The 24,943-nt window shown below is 36.5% G+C and overlaps 1 protein-coding gene across 5 annotated transcripts in view; it reads right to left on the reverse strand.

Annotated features, from left to right (window-relative positions):
* The window catches only part of CACNA2D3 (calcium voltage-gated channel auxiliary subunit alpha2delta 3), a 468,281-nt gene that overhangs the window by 145,345 nt on the left and 297,993 nt on the right, over positions 1-24,943 (reverse strand). For all 5 annotated transcript variants that reach the window (XR_008747525.1, XR_008747527.1, XR_008747526.1 and 2 more), the window contains 2 exons: positions 22,946-23,024; positions 15,600-15,733 (listed from right to left, as the gene is read on the reverse strand). Coding sequence is in view for 2 of the 5 variants with exons in the window: in XM_055806468.1 (XP_055662443.1) it covers positions 15,600-15,733; positions 22,946-23,024 (213 nt within the window). In the remaining 3 variants the exon portion in view is untranslated. The remainder of the gene's footprint in view (positions 1-15,599; positions 15,734-22,945; positions 23,025-24,943) is intronic.

The raw sequence follows: 24,943 nt of genomic DNA on the forward strand, positions 1-24,943 counted from the left end.
AATATGATAATACACATAAAATATCCAACATACTAGTAAGATTCTGGCTCTTATCCATGTAAAATGGCATCAAACTATATGGTTGGGCTCTTTCTTCTTATATACCCTTGATACTCTTTAGTATTTGTTAGCATTTGTACCACCTCTAGAAGAACAGATAGTATCATTTTAATAATTACTAACGGTAATTATTTTTAAATGAGACATTTAGAAAGACTGTTAGGAAGGCAATAGATAATAGCATGAGAATCCTTCCCAGAGAAATAAAGCTGGGGGGTAGGGGGGTGGGTGGGGGGAGGAATACTCATACCTGTATTTAAAAGCAAAAAAACAAACCCAAAAACACAACATCAAGGAAGGTCTTTGTACTGTAAAGAGTTGTTCTGGATGGAGGGGAAGAAAAGGAGGGAAGAAAAAGAATCAACCCCAGAAGATAGGTGCATATATACATACTCATTCATTTTTTAATCTATTCTCACATAACTCTCACATCTGGAAAGAGGGCAAATTCTTTGACAGTTCTTCTAGAAATAAAAATAATTTCTTAATCATAAATCCTCTTGGGAGATAGACACTCATCTTCTTTCTCCAATAATAAAATCCACACTGGCCTCAAAGCAAAACCAAAGAGCCTTACCCTATACCTATAAGGGTCAATGAGAATTTTGCAATGAGTTCGGTGGATTTTTGATCTTGCTCTATATTAAAATCTTACTTGCTCAACATATCAATGTCAGACCAACATCTAAAGATAACCACTTTCTGAGGAGGGATGAAAGTGTATTTGATTTAATGAATGTGTAAAGCAAGCCAGAATTTCTTCTCAAACTTAGATTTACTAATTGTATTTGTGATTTTGAGCATGTTATTCTGTATTAAATGGGGTTGCATTTCTAAACCCAATGTGCTTTTCTATAGTTTATTTTGAAATCATCCAACATGCTCTAAAAAGGGAATGGCTGTAAGAATATTTGTATTTGAATTATCCCCAAACCACTCTTTTCTCCATCTTTTTTCAGAGTACCGTCTCTTCTGTGTGTCCAAAGCGCTGCGCTGCCAGAAGAAGTGGAGGGTGTAGCAAGACTTTGCTTCCATTCCCTTACTCTCTGTCCCTCTCCCTTGCTCTCACAATCACTCCATGCATTTTAGGGGTACAACTTAGAAATCTGAGAATCCTTTCTCCCTTGCTGTAGTTATTATTCACAACCTAACAGAAGTGAAGGAAATGCCATGATGAAAAGTTCTCAGGACCTAGCTTTGAAAGTGTTTATTAAGCACAATTCATACCAGACATTCAGTTTAACCTCATGGGATGTGCATTTAATAAGGAAGAAACAGTTTTTGCTGACATTTACTCTATTACATGTAAACAGCATCATTTCAAGATCAGTACAGTTTGGACTGTGACCACAAAACATGCAATGGAGAAACAGATTGTAAATTACTTGATGCCTAGCAGTTTCCTGTAGAAGTAACCATTTTCTTATTTGCAAGGGACACTATTTACAGGTATGAAGGCAAAACTGACTTATTAAAAAGTTTATATATCATTTTGTGTCAAGGACACAGGGTTAATAAGATCTGTATTCTATATAAAACCTTTCGTGACATCAGTGGACTGACAGAACAAATCTACAGTATTTGATCCAATATGATTTTGCTTTCCAGTATCTTTATTTAAGCTTCTTTTTGTTGCAGTTGCTGATTTTTTTTTTATTTATTTATTTTTTTTTTTTTACATTATGATAAAAACAATGAATCTTTAACTTAAAATGAAAGCTTTGGCTAATACCAGGACAAAGCATGGCACTTGCAGAACTAATGTGGAACATTTAGCATAAACACAGGGGAAAAAATAAGAACAGTATGGATTAATTTTAAATGACTGAAATTCAGCAGGCAAGAACAACACCAGAAGATCAAGCATAGAGAAAAAATCAACACTGAGAATCTCATCTGTAAGACTGCTACACACAATAAAAGTAATCTATCTGCTTTTGATAACTAGAGAACTGGTCTCATAAGAACATGAATCTGTAATGCAAAAGATTCTAGGAATATCAAAGCAAATTAAAATGGAGCTGGGTTTGGGAGAGGGGAGATTGTAATAAACTGGACTTACTCTTTCGCTTTCTTAATTGCTTAGGAACAAGTCCTCCCAAAAATGTTTTTAAATCAACTAGTTGATTCTATAAGTCTGATGCAGAGACTGGAACCAGTACAAGCCTCTAAGTCCTGAAACTCACTATCTTTTAGAATTAAAATATTGAGTGTTTTTATAGTGGGAACAATCTGCTTTGTTAGTTGCCTAAAAAATACATTCAAAATAATTATTATATTTTATTCTTTTTTTCCCCCATTTATCACTCCTGAATGAGCAAATTTCTTGAACAAATTTCATATTTAGCTAGCACAAAATACCTTGAAGGTTATGTCGGTAACCAATGGCCCAGAACTGCTCTGAATGAAGCAGTATGCTGGAGGGCATAATGAGATACATACCATACGGTCATAAGATTATTTGAGCTGATAAACAACAGGGGATCCATTTTAAAGGAAGAAAGAAGGCACGAAAGCGTTAGCACAAATTCATTCGTTGAGAAGAAATCCACAGATACGATAACAGATCAAGGGCACTAGAAAGCAGCAGGAAAGGCAGTTTATGCACAACTAGTAAATTAAAAGTTTCAAATAGCTTTTCAAAGGGAATCACCTTTCCTCTTGTTTATCAATTTGCCTCTGAAAGGGCAACACACTGAGGTATCCATCTTAAGGCACATCTGCAAAAGTTCAGATAAAGCATAAAGAAAAAGAAGGAACAAATTGCATGCAAAAATACCACATAAAAACTACAGCCAGAAACCCAGGAATTGAGCTCCAATATACGTGAAAATGTATTGCTTTGCTTTGTGAGGGAAGAAGGCATACCACCTAAACCCAAAAAACAGATTGCCATTAAAAATTGTGTCCAGTCTTTGTATAAACATTGAAGAATCAAATGTCTAATGTGTGTTTTGGAAATAAGTGACCAAAATGCTAAAATACTATGCTCTAGTAGCAAGGTGGCCATCATGTGTCTCCAAATTAGAAACACATGTTTCAGGTTCACATGCATAAGCAACTGATTTTATTAGCTAACGGAGATGTACAAGATCAGAGGGCAGTTTTAAGTCTCTAATTGTTACAAGCATTATTTTTAAATTATACTATAAAACAGAGATATTAAAAAAAAAACCTTCAAAATTTCTCCCTCATTTAACACTGTAAAATCTCTGAGTTGGATAAACTCCTAATCTAACAATGTGTTCCTTCTCTTTTCTAGAATATTTTTATATCAGTCTGTGGGTAGGTTGGTACCACAAATCTGGCTAGTGCCACCACTATAAATGATAAAACGTCATAATCAATGCTGCTTCTTGTTCATTAGCTCTTGTCTTCACACCCTTCTAACAAGAATGTAGCTAATGTATTTCACCATTCTAGTTTTACGCTGAGATTTTATAGCTACACTTTATCGAAAAAGCCATGGAGCATTTTATAGACTCTTCACACTGCAAGTTGAATTCATCAAGATCTATAAAGATTTACTTACTCTGTAGAAAGAGCTACATTTCTCTTACCTTTTTTATTTCAAAAGAAGCTTTCTATTGCTACAATGCACAACTTGAAATTTCAAGGCTTCCTGAAAGCCAATTTGACCTGATGGCTAATAGCTGATTTGTTAGAATATCATGGCTTTGAGAGCATTTCTAGATAATGTTCGTTAATTTCAAATATGCAGGTTCTCATTATTTAATACAATGCTTGGGAAATCTAGTTTGAGTGGTTTTGGCCTGAGGCAAATTTCTTTGTCTTCTGCTCTTTTCCCCTTATTGCATTATCCAGCAGGTCAAGAAAATTTCACACCCATTTCATTCCCTATACTATAAGAACTCACTAGAAAAGTTCTCAAAATTGTTTTAGCTATCTCACAGCTAGAACTGTCCGCAGACATTGAGGTCATTTTTAGGCATGCTGGACCTAAAATCCCATTTTCATGGAGCCGGCTACACAGCAAAAGTTTTGTGAGCACAACCCCCCCAATTATGGCAAAATCAGCTTTCATTGTATCTCCATCTACTTAAGCTGAATTGTAAGACAAAAAAGACAAGATGAAGGAGGGAAGAAAAATTAAACTTTTCTTTCCTATAAAGGCCACTTGCCGTTCACTGTAACTCCTGAGTTTTTGAGGCTTTAAGGCTTTAATCCAAGAAAGAAAATCTTAGGATTGTTCCATCAGTCAATAGAAGCATAATCCAAGCCCCTTAAACTGAGATGTAATACAATGAATCTGCCTTCTGTTTCACATCAGTGTAACTCCAGGTACATAAAGGGAGATATTACTGATTTACTGCAGAGTAAATTAAAGAAGAAGAAGAATCAACAAATGTAATCCATATGGAATGCAAGCATATAGCTGACTTACGTAGTTTTTTTGACAGTTTTCTGGAATAAACCTAAAAATACTGGAAATTCTTGATTATTATATAGAGGTCATTGGTTGCAGCAGAATAAAAAGACATTAGAAAGCTCTGTAAGTTGTACTGTACCTTGGTCTGAGTATACTGTTTCTAACGCATATTGTCTTGTAGTATTTATGTGCCACTAAATAACACTAATTTAAAACAAAACGAAAATAAAATCCTTAAAAGTCCTTAAATGGAATGGCCCTGTAGGCTGCTTCTGTCAGCCCTTAGTATTGAGTCTTTAGGGATTTTAATGGTTTACCTAGAACTAGGCAGCTTAAAGTAATATTTAGGGTGATTACATTTTCCTTCCAAAAAATCTGCCATCAGTGCAGGTGAAATGGCTTTTATGAATTCCAGAGACAATGCTTATAAGAGTTCCAAGTTTTTCCCCGCTGCTACTGATGTTGCTGAAGATCATGCATTTACCGAGTAGTTAGATCATCTTTCAACTAATCGTTAAGGGAAATGCTTGCTTGGACAGGTCTGATGTGACAAAATGCAATGGTGTGGGCAAGGGTCGAACGCCTTGCTGTCAAGCAGCAAGAACATCGGTAGGAAACATCCTATTATTCCTTGTAGAATAAAGTGTATTTCTGAATAATTTCTCCAGAAATTACTAACTTAAAAGTAAATATTCGTCACAATGACTGTGATAAACTTTGTTTAATATGTATAGTGTATTGTGTGCACGATTGCTGTATGTGAAATCTCCTGATTATACAAAAAGGAGAGCTATAAATAACAACTTCAGTATCTGCAGAACAATAGACAAAAGAGAAGATGATTTCCTTTTATTCTCTCCTTTTCCTTTTTGCACTGAATTCTGCCACTGCAGCAAAGCTCAAATGGCACCAATCATTTAATAAGTCTTTCTTATTATTTCAGGTTTTTACTCCAGCAGTGCAGATAAATTATATTTCCTCTTCACTGCCCTCTTTCTTCCAGAAAGTCAGAGTGACATATATGAGATCAAAGGATGGGATTTAGTACATTATACTAAATTCATTGCTCTCCTACATTATCATTTACTCTAAAAAAATCTATGTGAAAACTAAAGACAAAAACAGAGAGAAAAAAAGGTAATTATCTGACAAAATAGCTACAATTTCCTTATAATTAACTCAATTTAACTCAGAATGGAGGCAATGAGATCAAAGACAGACAAACAGTTATCAGCTGTGAATGCCTTTAAGTAGTTATTTTCACTAAGAATAGACCATTCTCCAAAATGTTGGATTCACCATAACATACAGAGATCTAGAAACAAATTCTCCCTCTAGTTAGTGACTTGTCGCCTTTTGATTTTATTTCTGTGTCACAACAAAACCAGAAAATTCCCTGTGAAACAAGCTGGAAATAAAAAGGATTTTCTGTCCCTTCACCTAAAGGCACTGTATGTCATTGGCAGACCATAGCTGGAAATAGTCCCAAGCTGCCCTATCTCTAGCATGCAGGTGCTTGCAAATGAGACCAACGTGATTTTGGCATGAAAATGCCTGTTAATCAAATTCAACAGCAAAGCAATTCTCTTTAATTTGTATATAGTAACTGGTGGGAGAACATCCAGCAGGTGAAACCTACAGACATTTGTAATTCTATGGATTCTTTTTCACATACATCCAACCAGTTTTCAGATAAGAAGAAACAGTAATATGGTGCAAAGCAATCATGTCAGAAGACACACCATGTTTACGGCAAAAGCAGCAGAGAACAGCTTAACAATTCATCATAAAGTCCTAACGTAACAGCATTGTGCTTGACAGCTCTCAAAACAGCAAAACATGTTCCTTTAACATTCAAAACTTACCTGATTTTCAGAATACCAAAATTTAATCGCAGATGTGTTTTGTGAATGTAACCACTTTGAAACACTATTAATGTTGTAAATACTGAATTGTCCAAATACTTCCATGAAATTAAGTTTAACCAAACACAAGCAAGGACTCCATGATTCTTAAGGCCTGGACAAACAATTGTGTAAGAACCCTGTAGAAGTGGACACTACAATTTGAAGGACTTGAACATGTAGTTGTGCACGTTTTCACATACCGCCCTTCATGCCTGAGATCTCACAGACTGATAATTGCTTACTGAATTGACCTACACTGTCTAAGTGCCCTTACTTTCTCTGCCCTTTCTAAGCAACTTGTGATTCTTACCTATTACTTTGAATGTAAATTATATGATGAAGGTAACATTATTTAATCCTGTCATCGTACATCATCTACTGCAGTAGGACTTTAGTGGTTTATTACAATTTGCCGGTCTTGATGATAATATCAGCGATGGTCAGTGGCAGAATTGGAGGTGAAGTCAGTGATGTGAAGGGGGCAATCTGCATTTAAATGCTCAGTACAACCTAAACCCAAGAGTGACCTCAGAAAACAGTAAAAGATAGCGTGTATAGTCACAGCATTTTGTAGGAAAGGAAATGGAAACCGAACAGCATTACTGAGAATTACGTTTTACAAGAGCAGGCTGATAACGTTATTGGGAAACTGGGCTATTTTTTGAAAAAGAATCATGATCAAATATGACAAAGTTTGTAAAAAAAGTAATTTAGTTTAAACATCAGAACATGTAAATGAAGAGGTGGAAGAGTGTCAAAACACTTAAACGTGGTAAGACTTCCTGCCCTCATTTGAAACATTATAAAATATAAAAAAAAAGTAAATAACACTAAAATATTCCTTTATCTGTTGAATTCTGAGAATATTTCAAAAAGAGTTTTTTACTCTGTTTAAAGCAAAAAGAGATATTTAATCTCTCTGTGCTCCAGTGACGGAAGATGAACAGAGACTAAGGTCAAACTGTAGTTACCCTAACATATAAAAGACTAGAAAAGAGAATCAATATATAGCTAAAAGCCAAGATGTAACACTGCTCTGATTTCCCTTCTATGATTTAATATAAAGTTTGTCTGATTTGCACCACGGTGGGAGCAGCGCTGCTTAAGACCTAGCTTTGCTATGGCATTACAGCTGCTTGCTGATGTCGCAGGAAGAAGATAAAAATAAGCTTCATATCAAAGCTTCCAAGTGCAAAGAACAGTAAAATTCATTTGAAGAAATCATCTGCATATCTCAAAGTTTGAAAAAGTACAATTTGCATTCTGCATTTCTCATGTAAATGTACACTAGGAAAAATAATTATAATAGTAATCCGTTTCAATGGAAATAAAGTACTGTAGTATTTATAGTCTGTGCCAGAGTTATAATGACTGTGGGGCGAGAAGTGAAGTGTCTCAGCATGTTCCACATGTTTTTAACACTGTTTCTAAAGGCTCTGGAGGCTATTAAATTTAATGAACCCATCTGCTATGAAATAGAGGTCCAAACATAATCAGTTTTCTCAGTGCCATATAATACAGATGGCATTCCACGTTCCACATCCCCAGCAGGAAATTTTATGTTCCTCTTTAAGTGCAGGACTTTTGTTTTTGTTTTTGTTTTTGATGTTTTAAACATCTTTTTGATGTATTGCATATAGCATTTTATGGTGTAAATACCATATACTGCGATACACATGAAAAGTGTTAATTCATTAAAATAAACATTGCTATTTCCTTACAACATTTTTTTCTACTGACTTTGACAACTAGCAATTAGCTCTCTGTAGTAATGCTTAATGCAATCACTGAAAATTGCCCTAATAGCCTAAGTTCCAGCACTAGCAGTGGAGTAAAACAAACATGTAATTTATCAAACAAAGTAGTTTACTTCAAAAGCTGAAAGGTACACATACACATGCATACATACATGTGCATAGGTGCTACTTACGCATGTCCTTTTTTGTATGTGCTGTGTTTGCATGGGACAATGCACAAATTCTTATTTGAAGTAACCATATTCCCACTAGGTCATTATGGACTTTTTTTTCCTTTGCGTGTCCCAGTTTTGATTTCAGAGGTCTCAATTTGTGTTTGTTTTTTTTGTTTGTTTGTTTGTTGTTTTTTTTTAATTGGGACACGCTGCACAACAACTCTTGCACTGGTGTGTGAGCAAGGGCTCTAAGCTCAAATTGAAGTGGCACGGCATTCCTTGTGCTGATTAGTGCCCTGCTGCCTCACATAAGTAAATCAGATGTGCATTTTCTAACAAAAGCGAACATCCATTGTTATTTTGAACGGCATCTTAAAGATAAGGAGAGTGTATTAATTCTATTCAGTTGAAAGGTTTATTCATTTACTATCTTGAGCACTCATTATGTTTTGACAGTTGACACAAATCTTACCGAATTTGAAACAGTTAATGTTGTTAATGGTAATTCATTTATTCTAGATCCAGCAGTAAAACAAACATTAGAACTGTTTAGGAGAAAATGAGCATACTTAATTATGGCAACTGGAAATTCTGGGCCACAGAACTCATAAAAGTCATGGCTCAAAGGTTTTTTTTATTGGACTGTCAATGAAGATTTCCACAGACAGCCTGCTAATCATGAGCATAAAGGGATGTTGCACTTACATATAAATATATCCATAACCTTTTTTTATTGTGTGTGCAAGTAGCTGCATTGATCACCATTGTTAATGTTTCAAGCACTCTCCCAGATCTGTAAGATCCCAGTGCAAATACAGCAGACCATGATTTCTAGACCAGATGGTCTACAACTTCAAACTGTAATCATGCTCTTACAGAAGCTTCAAAAAAGATTAAATGGTCAGAGCTGTTATATTTTTCCAGGAAAATTAATCCAGACTGAAGAGCTGATAAGAAGGCATTCCCTGGGCTACCTTCTACTCTTTCTCCTATATCAGAATCTTCAAAAAACCACTCCAGATTTATAGAAGATGAAGTAGAGCTTGAAGAACCTTATTTTAAAAACAAACCTACCTGATGGAAGGTCTGGCATCCATGCATGAGATTTTCCTTCCCTAACCCAACTGACTCAAATGTCAAAGCAAGAAAAGGAAATTCTCGTGGGAACCTCAGAGTCAGTCAGTGGTGATGACATTCTCTGATAAAGAGTTGTAAATTATTAGAGATTAAGAGATGCTGGCCACAAAGGGAGGTTTAAGAACTTGTAACCAAGTCTAAAGTGGGGACTGGGAAAAAAGCAACAGAGATTTCTAGTTTTTAAAACATTACCAGAAAAAAAAAAGTGCCTGTGTGTACATTTTCTTTTAACAGCTGCCGATTAATGACATCTCCTGACATTCTGTTCTGCATTGATTATCAATATTTACTTGCTGTAGACGTACATGAGCATTCTGAACACTGATGCATTTTAATGCACACCAGTACTACAATCTAGAAGTTAGTTTTGAAATAGAGGCCCAGGGAACCTTTTACTGTGATAAAAATGCTAATTACACCCACTTAGTATAATAGCACAATTAACTTGTGCTACAAAAAGTATTTGAAGATAACTCTGGGAATAGAAGCTAGTGGAAAAGGGGTCCTATTTAATTTTTGTTACTTCATAAAAGCTCTTCTGTGCATTGAACACAAAGAAAACTGTGTGAATGGAAGAAACACTAAACAGCATTTTTATACCTCACCAGAAACTCCTGGATGGAAAAAATGCCAGTATAATAGCTTTCAGTCTGTAGGACTTTCTGTTATATTGCTGCACATTATACACACAACTTCACGTATACAGCTTCCCTTGCTTCTCTGGAGCTAGCTTAGAATTCATCCTTTGATGGAGAACTGTATCCCTGAATCTAAATATCCATGCTTAAAACATTTGGATTCTGATGTGACAGCTATCCGAGAAGTGTGTTTCCTATACTTCCTACTGAAATTCTGCAAAGAACCTGAACCAGAGTAAAAAGTATGCCTACACAGTACTTAATTTTTTTTAAGGATGAAGAAGAATAAATTGAAGTTTGATCTTATATGTAATAATTTAATTGTAATATCCATCATAAGCATTTCAGAAATACTTAGTCTAGGCTTTAGGTCAGTGGAGCTACCTTAATTTATTGCCCCAATAAGGGGAAATAAGGTTCTTGGACAGGTTGCCTTACTAGCAGAGTATCAGCCTGTTTGTCAGAAAATATTTTCAAAAATCTTTGCTTGAAAAAAAAAAAAAAAAGAAGAAGATATATGTATGTGTGTGTGTATATAAATTGTAGAGTTGAACTAAAATCGACCATTTAATGTATGTCTATGAGGAGGTGGGGATACTGCAAATGAAGAATCAGCATATAGCACTTGAACACTATGAAAAGTACAAAGAATAAAAACCAGTCACTGTTTATATTATGATGAATCATGACCTGTAATGACTCAGAACACTTGGTTTTCTTAAGTGAACTCTTAAATTCTGAAGCACTGGAAAGTTATCTCAAAATATTAAGTGAAATAATAATTTGCTCTTTTTATGCAAAGGAATCCTCCAATTGGAGACTGAACAGAGGCAACATGGTAACATATTCCTGAATCTGCTCACAGCTTGAAATTAATAGCCCGAAGGAGATTAACTCAATGGTGCATTAGATCCAGAGAATTTATACAGGTACACTTATGAGAAACAAATTTCACCATGAGGAGACAACAAAGGTCCAAGTAGGTCAAATTATACGCTCCAATAAACAAATTCTCAATCATGAGCTTTTAAACAGCGGGAACTCAGGGGCCAGTCCAGTCTTTTTTTTTTTTTTTTTCTTCTTTATTTCCTGCAGCAAAAAGTAATGTTTCTCCACATTGTAGATGTTACCGTAAGAATGAACTGAAGGCTTTTGTGCATTATAGGTGATTACCCATAATCCCAAGAGACTACCTCTGTGCATTACTTCACTTGAATACTCTGATGCCCAGGCAATTTTCCTTTTTCCCCTCAACATATTCACTTGTATTGAGTTGCTATAGATGCACATATGCTTAAAATAAGTCATTTGACCACTTTAAAATCGTTCGCTCCGTGAAATACTTTTATACTCTTAAAATTGTTTTCTACTCGGGGAAGAGTACCTTTGGAAACTTTCAATTAGAAATCCAACTCTGTTTTTAAGCACCCAATAAGGTGTTTTATTTTCTGAAGCATTATGTACTTGGTAGGCCTTAGCGATGCTGAAGCAGTGATATCAGATCCCAGTGTGACCTACTTTTGAGGCAAAAAAGTTGAGACTGGTGTGTCGGAGTGCTGTCCAGACCTCACTGTACACATGTCCCATCTGCAGCCATCCAGGCTGGCCCTTAGAGCACCCCTAGGCTGTACAGCTGAACACGAGCATGTAGCAAAACAATCTCTTCTCCTGTTAGACCCCACAATGAGGAATCATCTGGCTGTCCCCTCACTTAACAGCCCGAACACCCTTTCCCATAGAACCACACAGATCCAGCAAAGCTTACTCACTTCTAGTGCATATCAAACTGCTGACTAGAGAAATGCAAATGGAAAAGAGACAAAGCCTAGGGAAAGATAGGGAATTTGGATCAGAGGACTCTGAATCAGAAGACTAGACACTGGCTGGCACATATACTTCAGTCCCCTCATTTTAGCTTAAAGGTGTTGGCAGCGGTTAAGCTACCAGCTTGTTACAGGTCTGGCACTCCAGCTATAGTGAATCTGACTTTAGAATTAGCCCAAGATGAGCCCATAAAGACTATTTCTCAAGGGAATGGCTACACCAAGTACAATAGGGAAACAGCCCTGTTCTCCACGGATGTAAGTTCAAAATTATTTCAGAAATGTTAAGTTTCTCTGAGAGTCTGTGACACCTCTTAAAATTACATCACTCCTACATCAAAAAGCCTTTTGTTTTGAAAGAAATGAGGCTTTGAGCCACTGATAATAATGTTTCCATCATGAAATCCTGTGTTTCATGGAAGAAACACAACACACAAATAATTTCCTGACGGATGGTAACTAAAACTGACCCTAGGAGCTAGCTGGTTACCTCTTCAAAGTCAGGAACCACTGGGGAGAGAACAAAGTCTAAAGGCAGAAAAGAAAGTGGCAGTCCCCTGCCTGTGAAGCAGGGAGTTACCCAGAGAGGCCCCGACTCGGCTGCTTTGTAACCTTTTCAGCTACCAGAGGTGTAAAAGGCAACACAGACCTGACATACGTACAGGTTCCTCTGTATTACATTTTCTGCACATGATATCTTGCCAAGGATTTCTGTTCTGTGAATGCCATACTTTTTTCTAACAGTAAGTGAAGCACCTCAGAGTGTCAGTTAGGCTGAAGAGGCAGCTGTATGAACATTTTGCAGGCATTCTTTTACAGGAAAGGTGAACAGAAACAGGAGTTAGATGCCTTCGTTTAGTAGCAATATTCTTCTGGGAATATTCCTAAGTGGTATCAAACACTAACTAAAAACCTAACTTCTGGCTTTCACAGATGAATTTGTCCTAGACAAATATTGGATGAGAACAGGCTGAAGCATCAGGGGAAACATTTTGTATCCTAAGACTACTCCTGTCCAGCTTCTTTCTGTCCGGATCCCAGTGTGCTCCAGCTTAATGTTGCTTGCTCAGAAATAGCACAGCTGGCCAATTAGCTCTGATGTTTGGTGAGAAGGGAATGGGGAAGTATACTCCATGCTGTTAGGGCACAGTGACACTGATTGCAACCATGTATATATAGCCCTGAGAATCTAGCCATGGCTGTTCTGAAGCAGCTGGATGGTAAGAACATTTAAGCCGTCTGGAAATACACTACTATTTCTGACCTGGCAAGGTCCAAGCAGCAGCCATGGAGGAATGGGATCACAAACTGTCAGTGAAAATCAAGTTATAAGATGGAGAGGATTATTTACATGGCACTTCCAATGCCAAGACACTAGAGATGGCCAGGCAATCTGTCCCTGAAAATAGTGCACAGGCAGCTTTGAAGCACATATGGTTTGTTACAAGGTTCCCTTCATTGCTATTTCCAGTTTTGTATGTGACTACGCTGATTTATCCTTTTCCTTTTTCTATGAGGTTTCTTTTAAGGGGAGAGGAGGGAGGAGAAATGTAGTTTGCAACTAAGCAGATGACAGTGTTATATTTTAAAATATTTTCTTATAGTATCCAAATCATTAGGTCCTGAGTGGAGTTTTCAGACACTTAAAAATGTATGTGAGCATGTGAGTATGTATGAGTGCATATGTCTATACATATACATGTGCATGTATATAAATATATATAGGTGCGTAGAATGACATTAATTAGCCTTAGTCAACAGAGTAAGAAGAGTAAGAGAAGAACCTAGAAGTATTTTGATTGCAGTAAAAACAGCTTTTGTTTGGATTCAAACAGTTCCCTTATTCAAGGATGTAACAGCTCCATATTTTTTTTAATTTTCCTGTTTTCTCAGCCTTCCTTCTCTATGCTCCCTCTAGTGTCCTTAAGTTCACTTGCATTTACCCACCCCTGCTGTAGTCACTTAGTATTTCACACAACATTAAGTTATTAATTTTCCTTAGCCTTTCCATAACCTACAGGAGAATCACTGAAAGTTAGACTAACTTTTCTAAATATTACAGATTAGCAGATGAAAGACAGACTGAAGTGTAAAATTAATTCTGGAACAGCACTTTTTACTTTCTTGGCAGATAAAGGGAGGACTTGGTGCTGAGAAAGGAGGAAGATTTTGTTTGCAGCACTTTTAATGCAAGATTCATGAGCAAAGGACAAAGAGGAGGGTTACACTAAAACACCACTTAGATCTCTTTCTGCTAGTCACGCTAGCAAATACACAAACTTGCTTCAACATATACACACTGATTACTTCAAGCATATAAGAGAAAGAAGTGGATAAGAACTAGGTTTTCCTAGTCATCTCTCCATTTCATGGGATGCCCTGAAGGGACAGTGGACAGTGATAACAGGTAATTTCTGTTCATCTCATCCTTATGTTTCAATAAAAGAAAGAGAGCAAAGGGGAGACTAGATTAATATGTTCTTTAAAAAAAAAAACAACCCAAACCAAAAACAGAAAAAACAAACAAAGATCAGTAAATTCTCCCCAAAACAGTATTGTCAAGCAATTTTTTGTTTCTCCTTCATAACTGCAGTTTTAGTATTTACTTTACATTAGTGCACCCATGGCCACAACTGAAGAATAGAAAAGAGCTAAATCAAATGTGAAAATGAAGCAAAAATCTATTCCCCAGGTGCTTTTTTTCCTAGAATATTTTTGTATTGATTTAAAAGTAAACCTTGTAGAAGCATTACAGACTCAAAACAAAACAAACAATGCCATCATCAGCACCCCCTCAAAAAAAAAAAAAGAAATTATCAAAGTGAAGCTAATGAGATTCTCCCACCTTGGCCCATTTTCATGAAAGTAATAATTTTAAACAATCAGAAAGAAACAGCTTTGCCACTAGTCATCTGTGACCTTCTATTCATTATATTGAATACTTGGCATCACTTGTACTAAAAGACAGATATTTGATTCAAATTCTAGTTCTATAGATAATATGCAAACCAAAATATTTTAATTGGATCAAAAGAAACATAACAAGGAAAATAAAATGGATAAGAAGCTGTTTCAGACCAACCCATGAAAATGAACCACTTTTATCTGCAAATCTGACAATTTACCACAAATGATACAGAAGTATCATGAGTGCTCAGTCACTGCATAACAGCAAGTGACTCTTTCAACTCCAAAGGTTCATTCCATTAATATTGGACATTTATGACAATTTTGTATATCAAATCACCTATTCAATCCACCTTAAAAGGCAGAATCTTCTCATTATTCTTCTCTTCACAGTTGTCCACTAGATGTTGACCCACTTTATATATTAAAAATCTTGATCCTTGTCAGTCTATGCTTTTATACAGATATATTCACGGACATGTTTTTAAACATATGGAAAAAAATAGTTACTCAATCTAATCAATTTCTGTTCAATTCCCATTTTTGATTAATAAAATGTACATTTGGAGATCATAAATTTTAAAATTATGCTGTCAATCATGTTTTTTCATTATTTTCTATGGAATATACAATTATAAATATCTGCTAAAGTTCAGCAATCTTGAATTATTTACTTGTAACGTATTAAGCCTGATTCTTACACTGAATTGTCACATTCCAGCAACAGTAATCAGATGCACAACTAGTGTTTCTACAACAGTTTTGCTCCCAGTTCCTCATTATATGCAGTCAGCCTGTATTAAATGCTTTATCATGCAGACTTACAGTGCTGTCAATATATGCTTCAGTCCATACTACATCGTGCTCTTGGTCAATAACCTTTGGTCGGCTAAGAACATGGAGATATTCCATGACATTCTCTTGAACATCAGCTAAGGTAGAGATCTGAGTAAAAAATCCTGTGAAAACACACAATTTCAAGTTATAAACCAGACGGAACAAATTAAGGAAGACTCCATCAAGGAGTATAATATTTTTTACGTCTGTCATGTTTTCTGCTTGTTTATCTCCAAAGAAGAAATGCAAAAAAACAGTATTTCATAAGAGGTAGCCTCAAACAGTAATAATTGGTGAAAACAGAAGTCTGCAAAATCTTTGGCCAGTCCTGAAGAATTGGGTTCTCAGTATTGCTAAGAATGACTGCACTGCCTGTCCTAAACACTCTGTTTCCAGAAAACTTGTGTTTCTTAATAGTAAAGTTGTTTGCAATTCATTTTTAAATTCTGCGTACTTCAGAAGTTAGAGCTGGCATCAACTTTGTCTAGCAATGCCTCATCCTGTTTGCCCAGTTTCAAGAAACATTATTGATTAGAACCACAGTAACAAAACAGTAGTTGCATATGGTCTGAAATGCTCATCTTTATAGAATGTGACTAGATGTCAGAAAAAAATGTTATTTACAAATGGCAGGTCACAGACAACAGACTACAACTAGAATTGCTTGGTTTAGTGATCAAATCTTTCTTAATAATTTAAAAACATCTCCTACAACATGAGGGGATTGAGAACAGCAGAGGCCACAGCTATCTGAGCTGTCACCACCTCCTTTTCAGTGCTTAGATGTCAAGAATCTTTATACATCACAAACTTGCAGCTGGAGCCCACATCATGCAAGGATGATAAAGGCCTGACAAATTTCAGTGCTATAGTTTAATCAGGCCTTATTTAAATGCATCACTTAGAGTTCATATACTTTCCTTTTCTTTACTGAGAAAAGACCAGTTTGGAATTTTCATGAAAGAGGCCTTGCTACTATTTTAGTCTTTTGACAAGATCACAGCTTCTGTGGAGCTAGAATATTAAGCTCCAGCAAAAAACATGGAAGCTGCAAAGAACTTTTGAGCTGTGTTTATTGCAAACAGGCCCAATTCTGGCAAGATTACAAGGATGCTCTGTAGTCTGAATTTAGAGCTTTCTGATTTGAATACACCTGCCTGTAATTTGATTATACTATGATCTCAAATATTCCTAGTACAATATTCATACTTATAGTATAGTATTCATACTGTCACAATATTCAATATTCTGTTTCGAGATTTTTATTTGATTTTTTTTCCAGTGAAGTCCACCATTGTGTGAGGATGTTAACTGACTACTACATACGCTATCATGGTTTAACTCTTGATTCAGAACAGAGCTATTTTTTGTCTAAGGTTCTGAAAGCTTTTTCAGCCACCGAGTAAGATGTTTGCCATAAGTTTAATTAGGAAATCTATACTTTAGAATGCAGAATTCTATGTGTGTGTGTGGGGGGGGGGGGGGGGGGGGGGGGGGAGAGAATTATGGTGTACTTTCATGAATTATTGGCTTAGAACACTTAGGGAAAAAGCAATGTGGTCGTTACTCTTTCTGAAATGCTGTCTGCTCCAGTGTTGGGAGTGCTGAGTCTCCCAAATCAAAGTAAATATTTCTCCATCCTGTGAGTAATAAGGGACATTTCACTATCTGGTCCTTCTAATTTGGTGTAAATGTCAATACACAGTCAAAATATGATTATTTGCCAGTATGAGCTATTCACATATAGAGCCTCATAAATTATATACATACATGTATGCATGTATATCATTTATACACTATGGTGTATAATGCTCTTAATCAAAGATTCAAAATACATAACTGTGTAGATCACTCATTTAACAGGTGATGACCTGCATTTTCCTGAAGCAGTTCAGAGTGCCTGAATTTTGGTATGTGTCATTTCAGAAATCTCAGAAGAGAACCAATACTGAGAGGCTATATTAAGCACTGTTCACATGTTTCAAGTTAGATACTCAAAGGCCACTCAGAAATTCAGAAAAATTAAACAGAAGCACAAACAGACTAAACGGCCTTTTGCCTTTCTTCCTCCACCTTAGACTAGTCTACAATGCCTGTAAGTGAGGACTGAAATGAAATGAAAGAGCACACAAAGTCTGCTTGTTTCTCTGTAGGAGATTTAAAGCAGGGGACCTCCACGTACTTTCGTATCTCCTTTTCTACTTTTACCAAACACATAGTTTCAGTTGTCCTCATGGACAAGGTTTTAGTTGTCCTTAAAGACTGGACTTAGTCACTGTTTTGGTTCGGTGTGTTCTATGCAATCTTACATCACATGCACTCCAATACTACTTGTTGTGTTGAGTTCATGTACTTTTCAGTCCATGTTTTGCCAGTACTTGCGCTTCTTTTAGAACCGTGTGCAAAATTACAAGTTGGAGCAGAGGTCTACTTGCACTGAGTAGTGTACAGTGAACAACAGGACAGCACCTGCACTTAAATCCTTAATATATGTGAGCATATTAAATAATACCCGAATAGTCAGAGATTAACTACTTGAAAAAAAATTATTGCATCTAAGGTGATAGAAAGATCTTTTTTAATCAAGCAGTATTTTCTTACTCATACAGGTTGAAATCACAATTAGTTAACACTTTTTAATGTCACACCATTATAATCAAAACCTTAAAGGCTCATTTAAAGACTCATTTAAGAAGCTCCTGTGTGTCCATGCCTGGAAAATTCTTTAACCACAGCCTATAAATTAACTTTCAGATAAAGAATACCTTGCTGTGAAATGAACATGTGTTCTGATTGCTTCCTGAAATGTTTTTATGTCAGTTTTTCAAGTGAAAAAACTTACCTAGATTATGCAAACAAAAAGAAAAAAGAAATAGAAAACAGAACCCAATCTGAAACATTTCAGTGTTGTGTCATACAGGTTTATACAAGTTACAAGACACTGATAATGCGGAATATTTTTTTTTTCTTTTCTTCTTTTCCTTTCTTTAGAAGAGATCCATCTGGACCAGGTACAACTGACATGAGCACGAACACCTACCTGAGGACTTATTTGTAACTATTCTTCGTATGGATGTGTATTACATTAGGCATTTCTCTTTGTAGTATTTCTGAGAATGCATGCTATCATATCACAGCTTACACAGAACTACCGAGGCAGCATGCTACAAAAAATATTTATTTCTTGTTGCAGTACTTGCAAACCATATCTCTAAACTGCACAATAGAGAAAACAGGTTTTGCCTAATTTTCTACAACTCAGAGAGATTTAAGTCTGAATCAATTTCATATACACTTAACAAAGAAACAAATGTCTCAAAGGCTAGTGAAAATTTGTGACTACCCCAAGACTGAAAGAAGTGACACTGAGCACCCTGTTCGGAAGCAGCCAGGTGGTAAATCAGCACATGTATACTGGCATGCATGTAGTTGCAGGCCAGCCATGTAGTGCTCCTTGCCCAGTGAGTATGACAGCTAAAGAAGTCAAAGTTAGTAAGCGGAAGAAAAAGGGATTAGTGTGAAAAAATCCTATTTTTTTTAATACTATCTGTATTTCACAGACGTATTCATATATTATGCTGCAGGAGATGAAAAGTTGAAAGAAAGAGTGTGTCAGAGACTTTATTCCTTTTAATCAGGTTGCTTGAAATAACTGAGTTTAGTGAAATGTAAAAATTGTTGTTGAAGATATATAAAAGACAAGACTAAGATGGTGTCATAAGATACAACCATATGGATTCTCTCTAGGTTTTTATGTGATCTCAGGGGTGGGCTTCATTTGCAATTTCTGGGAAGAGTTCGTTACTTGCATTAAAGATTATGCCTGCTTAATCTCCTTATAAATATGATTTGTGCTTTTGTGTCTCACATTAGAAAAATCTACAATGATTTTACAGTTTCCATAACTCATGTAACCTGAAGAATTACCTATCTTTGAATTTCTGGTTCATCTGTTTACTTTGCTTCTACAAAATGTTGTTTCCCTTAAGTTTTAGCTTTCTTAACAACTAAGTGAAAGGAATTGCAAAAGCTACATAAATGATATTTTCCATATTTTTAATGCTTGTTCTACTACTTATTTTTCTGTCTTCACCTAATGGGAAAATTCTACCAAAAATACTATATTGTAGCTAGGAACAGAATTAGGTAACATTCTTTTAGTTGATTTTCACTGTTTATTTAGACTTTTTGATGATTCATGTGTTTGTAGCTACGTGTAACGAATGCCAAACCTTACAAGAACTACCTTCCTACACTGCTAAATTTACCTCTCCTATCTAGAGATCAGAGGTACTCCATGGATTAAAAATCCTTACTCTCCCTACACCAAGTTTTAATCATCAGATAAATACATGCTCTGAAGTTCTTGAGCACAGCTGTTGAGGCCACATCAGCAATAGCAGCAACCCCCTGCTTAAATTTTTGCATTCTAACACCTGCTTCCCTGCTCCCTGGTGTGTGAATTATGCTACCTTAGAACCCCTTACAGTCAGTGCTACTTTTTTTTCCTCCCCAGCAGGAAAAAAAATCATGAAGGAAATGGGTAAGTTTTAGCAATGACAAATATGAGATATGTATAATAATCCGGTTAAAGACAGACACTTATGCTCTGCAAGTAGCCTGCTTTTCCATATTGCATGATACTTGCAATGCTTTTGGATAGCTTATTTTTCTCTAAAACGTCCACCCTAGGCTTGTAACTTTTCAAAATGCCTTCAATGGATTTTTACATGGAGTACAGTACTTTTTGTTTTCTGGACACTGCGCAAAATTGATGGATATTCTTACAACTAATAAAATATCAGAATTAAAAAAAAATCTTCTTTGGGTAGGAACTAAGGAGGGATTTCATTGTTTCACTGCAGCTGTAAAACTCCCATGGAGAATACCCCCCCTGTCCCCCCGCCTAAGAGGCCTCTCAAGCAGGTGAACAGTATCTGTAACTGGCTCCCTGCCACCCCCTACAAGAGCCCACAGTGCACGAGGTGCTGGGGTCATGCTAATAATGGGAATGGATGTGACTGGGGCTTCCTGTATACAACTCTCCTCTGCTAATACAATATAGTCTATAGTCTATAAACTGCTACAGCTGGGGCACAATTTGCCTCAGGGCTGATCTGTCCTCTGCTGGCAGATAGAGAGCCCCTATCAGGCCTCTGATATGCAAAGCACTTTTCTCTACACTGCTTTCTCAGGCTCTGCTCATTTGTACTGAAGAATCCCCTCCTTTGTCCATTTTACAATATGCCAACCACAGTGATAAACCATAATAAAAATTAAAAAAAATATATATACTTAAAACAGATGCTTCAAATTACTAAGGTAATAGAGAATTTTACTCAAAAAAAAAAAAAGTTTAATCCTGGCTTTTCTGTTAGTAATGCATTAACTCCCGTCTTTATCTTTACAGCTTTCTGCTGGAAGTGACTGCTGAGGGAAAGGTAGTGCCTGCTTACTTTAAAATCTGACGCATGCTAAGCACTGGGAAACTTCTACCTTTTTTCATCTCAGAATATTAGTAAATCTTTATTCTTTTCCTTTATGTATGTGCACTTGCTTATGATACAGAAGAGTAAATCACTGCAAATTTCACAAACTGCTCTAGAGGGACTTCGGGGTTCTTGAATGTTTTAATGTTTTTTAAATGGCTTGGTGTTTTGCTTCATTAAGCCAACTCCCTCTAGATATGCCCTACTTATACACAAAAATGTAACAGAAAAGCATGCTTGGGGTTTTTCAAGGTTTCACCATCAGAATCTAGAAGCTAAAGAAGTTTTGCAAGGTGATATGAATTTCCCCTGGGACTTATTTTGAAGGAAAGGACTGCTGTCCACAGCCCAGTCAGCTGGAAAGCCTGTGAACAGCCTTCATCTATGTTGTGCTTCCAAGGGGAAAATCACTGCAAGGAAAATTGATTTTAGGGTCATTGACCCTCAGTGACGACAACATACTTTGGCCCACCCATGCAAGTAGTAAACTGCAGTCCAGCCATTCAGCCAATCTTTCGACCAGCTTTTCTACACTTCTCATCTGTTGTGCTATAATCCTTCATTTCATTAAAAGAAAATGGATAAGCTGTAGCTGAAAACCGTAAAAAAAGATCTAAATCCATACTGTCTGACATAATTACTTATGCTGTTTCCAATAGTGATTATCAAACTTCTTTAAAAGCATTTAATTACTGGTTAAAGGTAGATTTTTGCATCAATAAACTATCAGAGAACAGGTATTTTAACTGAGAAAAAAATTCTAGAAGAAACAGTCATTAAGCTTTTTAGTTGATTTATATGAGTAAGATCCTCACTCAAAGCTACACAGCTCTGTAAAGAACAAAGTAATCCTGAAGAATGACAAAGGTGGCCACTTTTCCCCCTCTGGGAATAAGGAAGACGTGGACCAGACGATCTGCTAGGGCAGTGGCTATTGCCTGGTCCTAATTTCTGAGTTGCTGTACTTAGATCTTTATGAATCTGTAGAGCTGGGCTAAAAAGCTAAAAGATTTTGTTGATTAAATTGTCTTCAAAAAAGATGCTTCAAAGGATTCTTATACTATTATTTAAACTAAATTATGGTGTAATATTAGCTGATTAAGACAAGACTTCAAACTGTGTAATTTCCATCAGCTGGACATAACAGTAGTTAAAGAAATAATGACTAAATGGATAGCACCTGATGCAATTCATCATAATGTAATGTGGCACAACGGGGAAAAAAAACCAAACTTCCCCCCCCCCCCCCCCCCCCCCCCCAGAGGAAGGGAAAAGGAAAACCTGAAAATTAATTAGGGTTCGGGTTTTTTTTTTTTTTTTTCACTTGGGAATCATTCTTACTTATATTAGTCAACCGTTTTACTGTAGCATCTCAGCATCTTAAATGTTTTAATGCGCCTTCCTTAAAGAATATAAAACTGTTTTTTCAATTACATTGTCAGTTCCTCAAGGGACAGGATGTCTGGTATTTCACATACCGTGCCTAACACAACAGGACTTGTACCCAATGTTCTTAGGAATCAAACTAACTCTGACTGAGTAATAACAGCTATAATAGAACAAATACTTGGAAATTGACATTTTTTCTCTGAACAAAACTTTAAGATCACATAGTTTAAAAGCTTCATATATATTTTAAGAAAATAATGCATTTCAAATATTTTTTTTTTTCTTTTTAAATTCTATGGTACAAGGTAAATAAGTCTTTTCCTTTTCTGGAAAAAAACAAACCATCCTCTCTGCTCAGTGGTCAGTGACACCATATCTGTAGAAGGGTCAGATATGCAGGAAGGCTCAGTAATGGGGTTTTGAAAACAAGGCTTTCACAGTTGAAGGTTAACTAACCTTTGTTAGCACAGGCCATCCACTTCAGGTTATCAGCAAAAGCAGCTTCTCTTCCAATCAGATAGGTAAAAATGCGAACCTGAAAGTAAAATGCAAAAGATCAAGTCAATTAATACTTTGTTTAAAACTTACACGGTGGAACTTCAGATACAGCTGTGTAATTCATATGGATAGCCCTTTTTAAGAAAGTATTACTGGTTAAACAGCACAGTACATTAAAAAAAAAGTCTCTGCCAGTAATGTCTTCATGACAAAATGTGCCTTTTGTTCTGTGTAACAGAATGGCTCATTTCTTTGTATGTTTTTAATAGCCGACATTTAACTAAAGTTATGGTAAAAGGTTTAAAATGTAAGTGAGAATAAACTAAACCCACCAGGGTACAAGGCAAAACTGCACATTTCAGACAAATCTGTTCTGCACTTACAAATTCAACAAACTGCTATGGTGTGGAGAATGAGGCACTTAATTAGCAAATACTTCTGTAGATAAAGGATCTGAAACAGCAGGCAAGCAAATTCCCCTCAGCTTTCAAGGTTCATATGACACGGTATCTTTGTCAACTTAAAGACAGGTACCCACAGGTGGCACTTGTGCTATCAAGCATTAAACAGCAGAATCATGTTCAGGGTTGCCACATTTCCCAGACAAATACCTCTGCAAAAAGCTATACATCTGGTCTATGCATGTGCATGTGCATGCACACAGACACCTTCATCCAGAATTCCTAAAAAAAAATGCTGCTTTACTTAAAATTCTGCCCAGATAAAATTTCTTGGCAGAGAAGAATGGCATAGTTTGGAAACTTTGGATGCAGGTACACCTTGATAGATACTAAATAACACTTGTTTGTCTGGATTCCACAGATTCATGTTATACTCATATCCAAAACAGGTTTTGAGCAGCTTCAGACAGCTACCATTTAGAAAGCAAAGGAAAATTTCCATTACAATATTTCTCTCTTTTCTATACTATTTCCTCAGTACTTTCCTACTAGACAGAGACAGATTCAGGGTTGAGTTAATTTCCAAGCCTTGAAGACAGCTGCAAATTTGTCCTCGTAGTAGAATGATGACAGCATTCTCCACCTCATACCTTGTACTTTTAGCCCTATTCTATACAGAGGAAACTACACCAGAGATAGTTGAGTCGGTTTTAGCTAGGTAACACAGGGAACGGGAAAGCAGCATGTTGTCCACAGCTTCCTCTACCTCAATAATACAAGTACGTGTGGCACTCACAATCCCTTCGTCCAGGTTGGGTCCGTGACCACCCATGTGCATGCGCTGAGCAAAGAAATCACTGCTGTGGGTCCCAGCGTATCCCACCTAGAAATCCCACACAGGTCCATACCTTCTTAATCTACTATCTGATATAGCTGGGTAAGATGGAGCATAGTGAGAATCACTCAATCTGACTAAGCCTCCAGCAACAGAATTGAGAACAGCACCTGACAGCCACAGCTAAAGCCCATATTCTGCCCACCGAAGCCCTTGCCATGCTAAGACTTATGCCTCATTCCAAGTGCCTAAGCTTGCACAACCATTTTTCCATTCCCTAATGATTTTTCCAGGCAAAAGAGGCCAAGTGTATATTGGGCCATATTAGCAAGATGAATACAAGGTGATTATTTCCCTCCATTCCATTGCAAGACAGCACCCTAGAGCACTGAGCTCAGTTTTGGATTCCCCTATACAAGACAGACGTTGACATACTGGAAAAGACAGACTCTTTTCGAAGGTGGACTCTAAGAGGACAACATTGCATAGGACAAAAGTCAGAAGAGGGTCCTAAACAATTCTGATTTAATATAAAGAAAAGCATTTTTATCACAAGGGTGATAAAATATTAGAAAACATTGCTCAGAGTTGCGGCAGAACCTGCAACCTAGGAGACAGTCAAAATCTGACTAGACAAGTTCCTGAGCAACCTGATCCATCTTCACCTGCTCTGAGCAGAGGGCTGGACAAGATGATCTTCACAGGTCCTTTCCAATCTAA

The sequence above is a fragment of the Falco peregrinus genome, chromosome 5 (genome assembly GCF_023634155.1).
Source record: "Falco peregrinus isolate bFalPer1 chromosome 5, bFalPer1.pri, whole genome shotgun sequence".
NCBI lineage: Eukaryota > Metazoa > Chordata > Aves > Falconiformes > Falconidae > Falco > Falco peregrinus.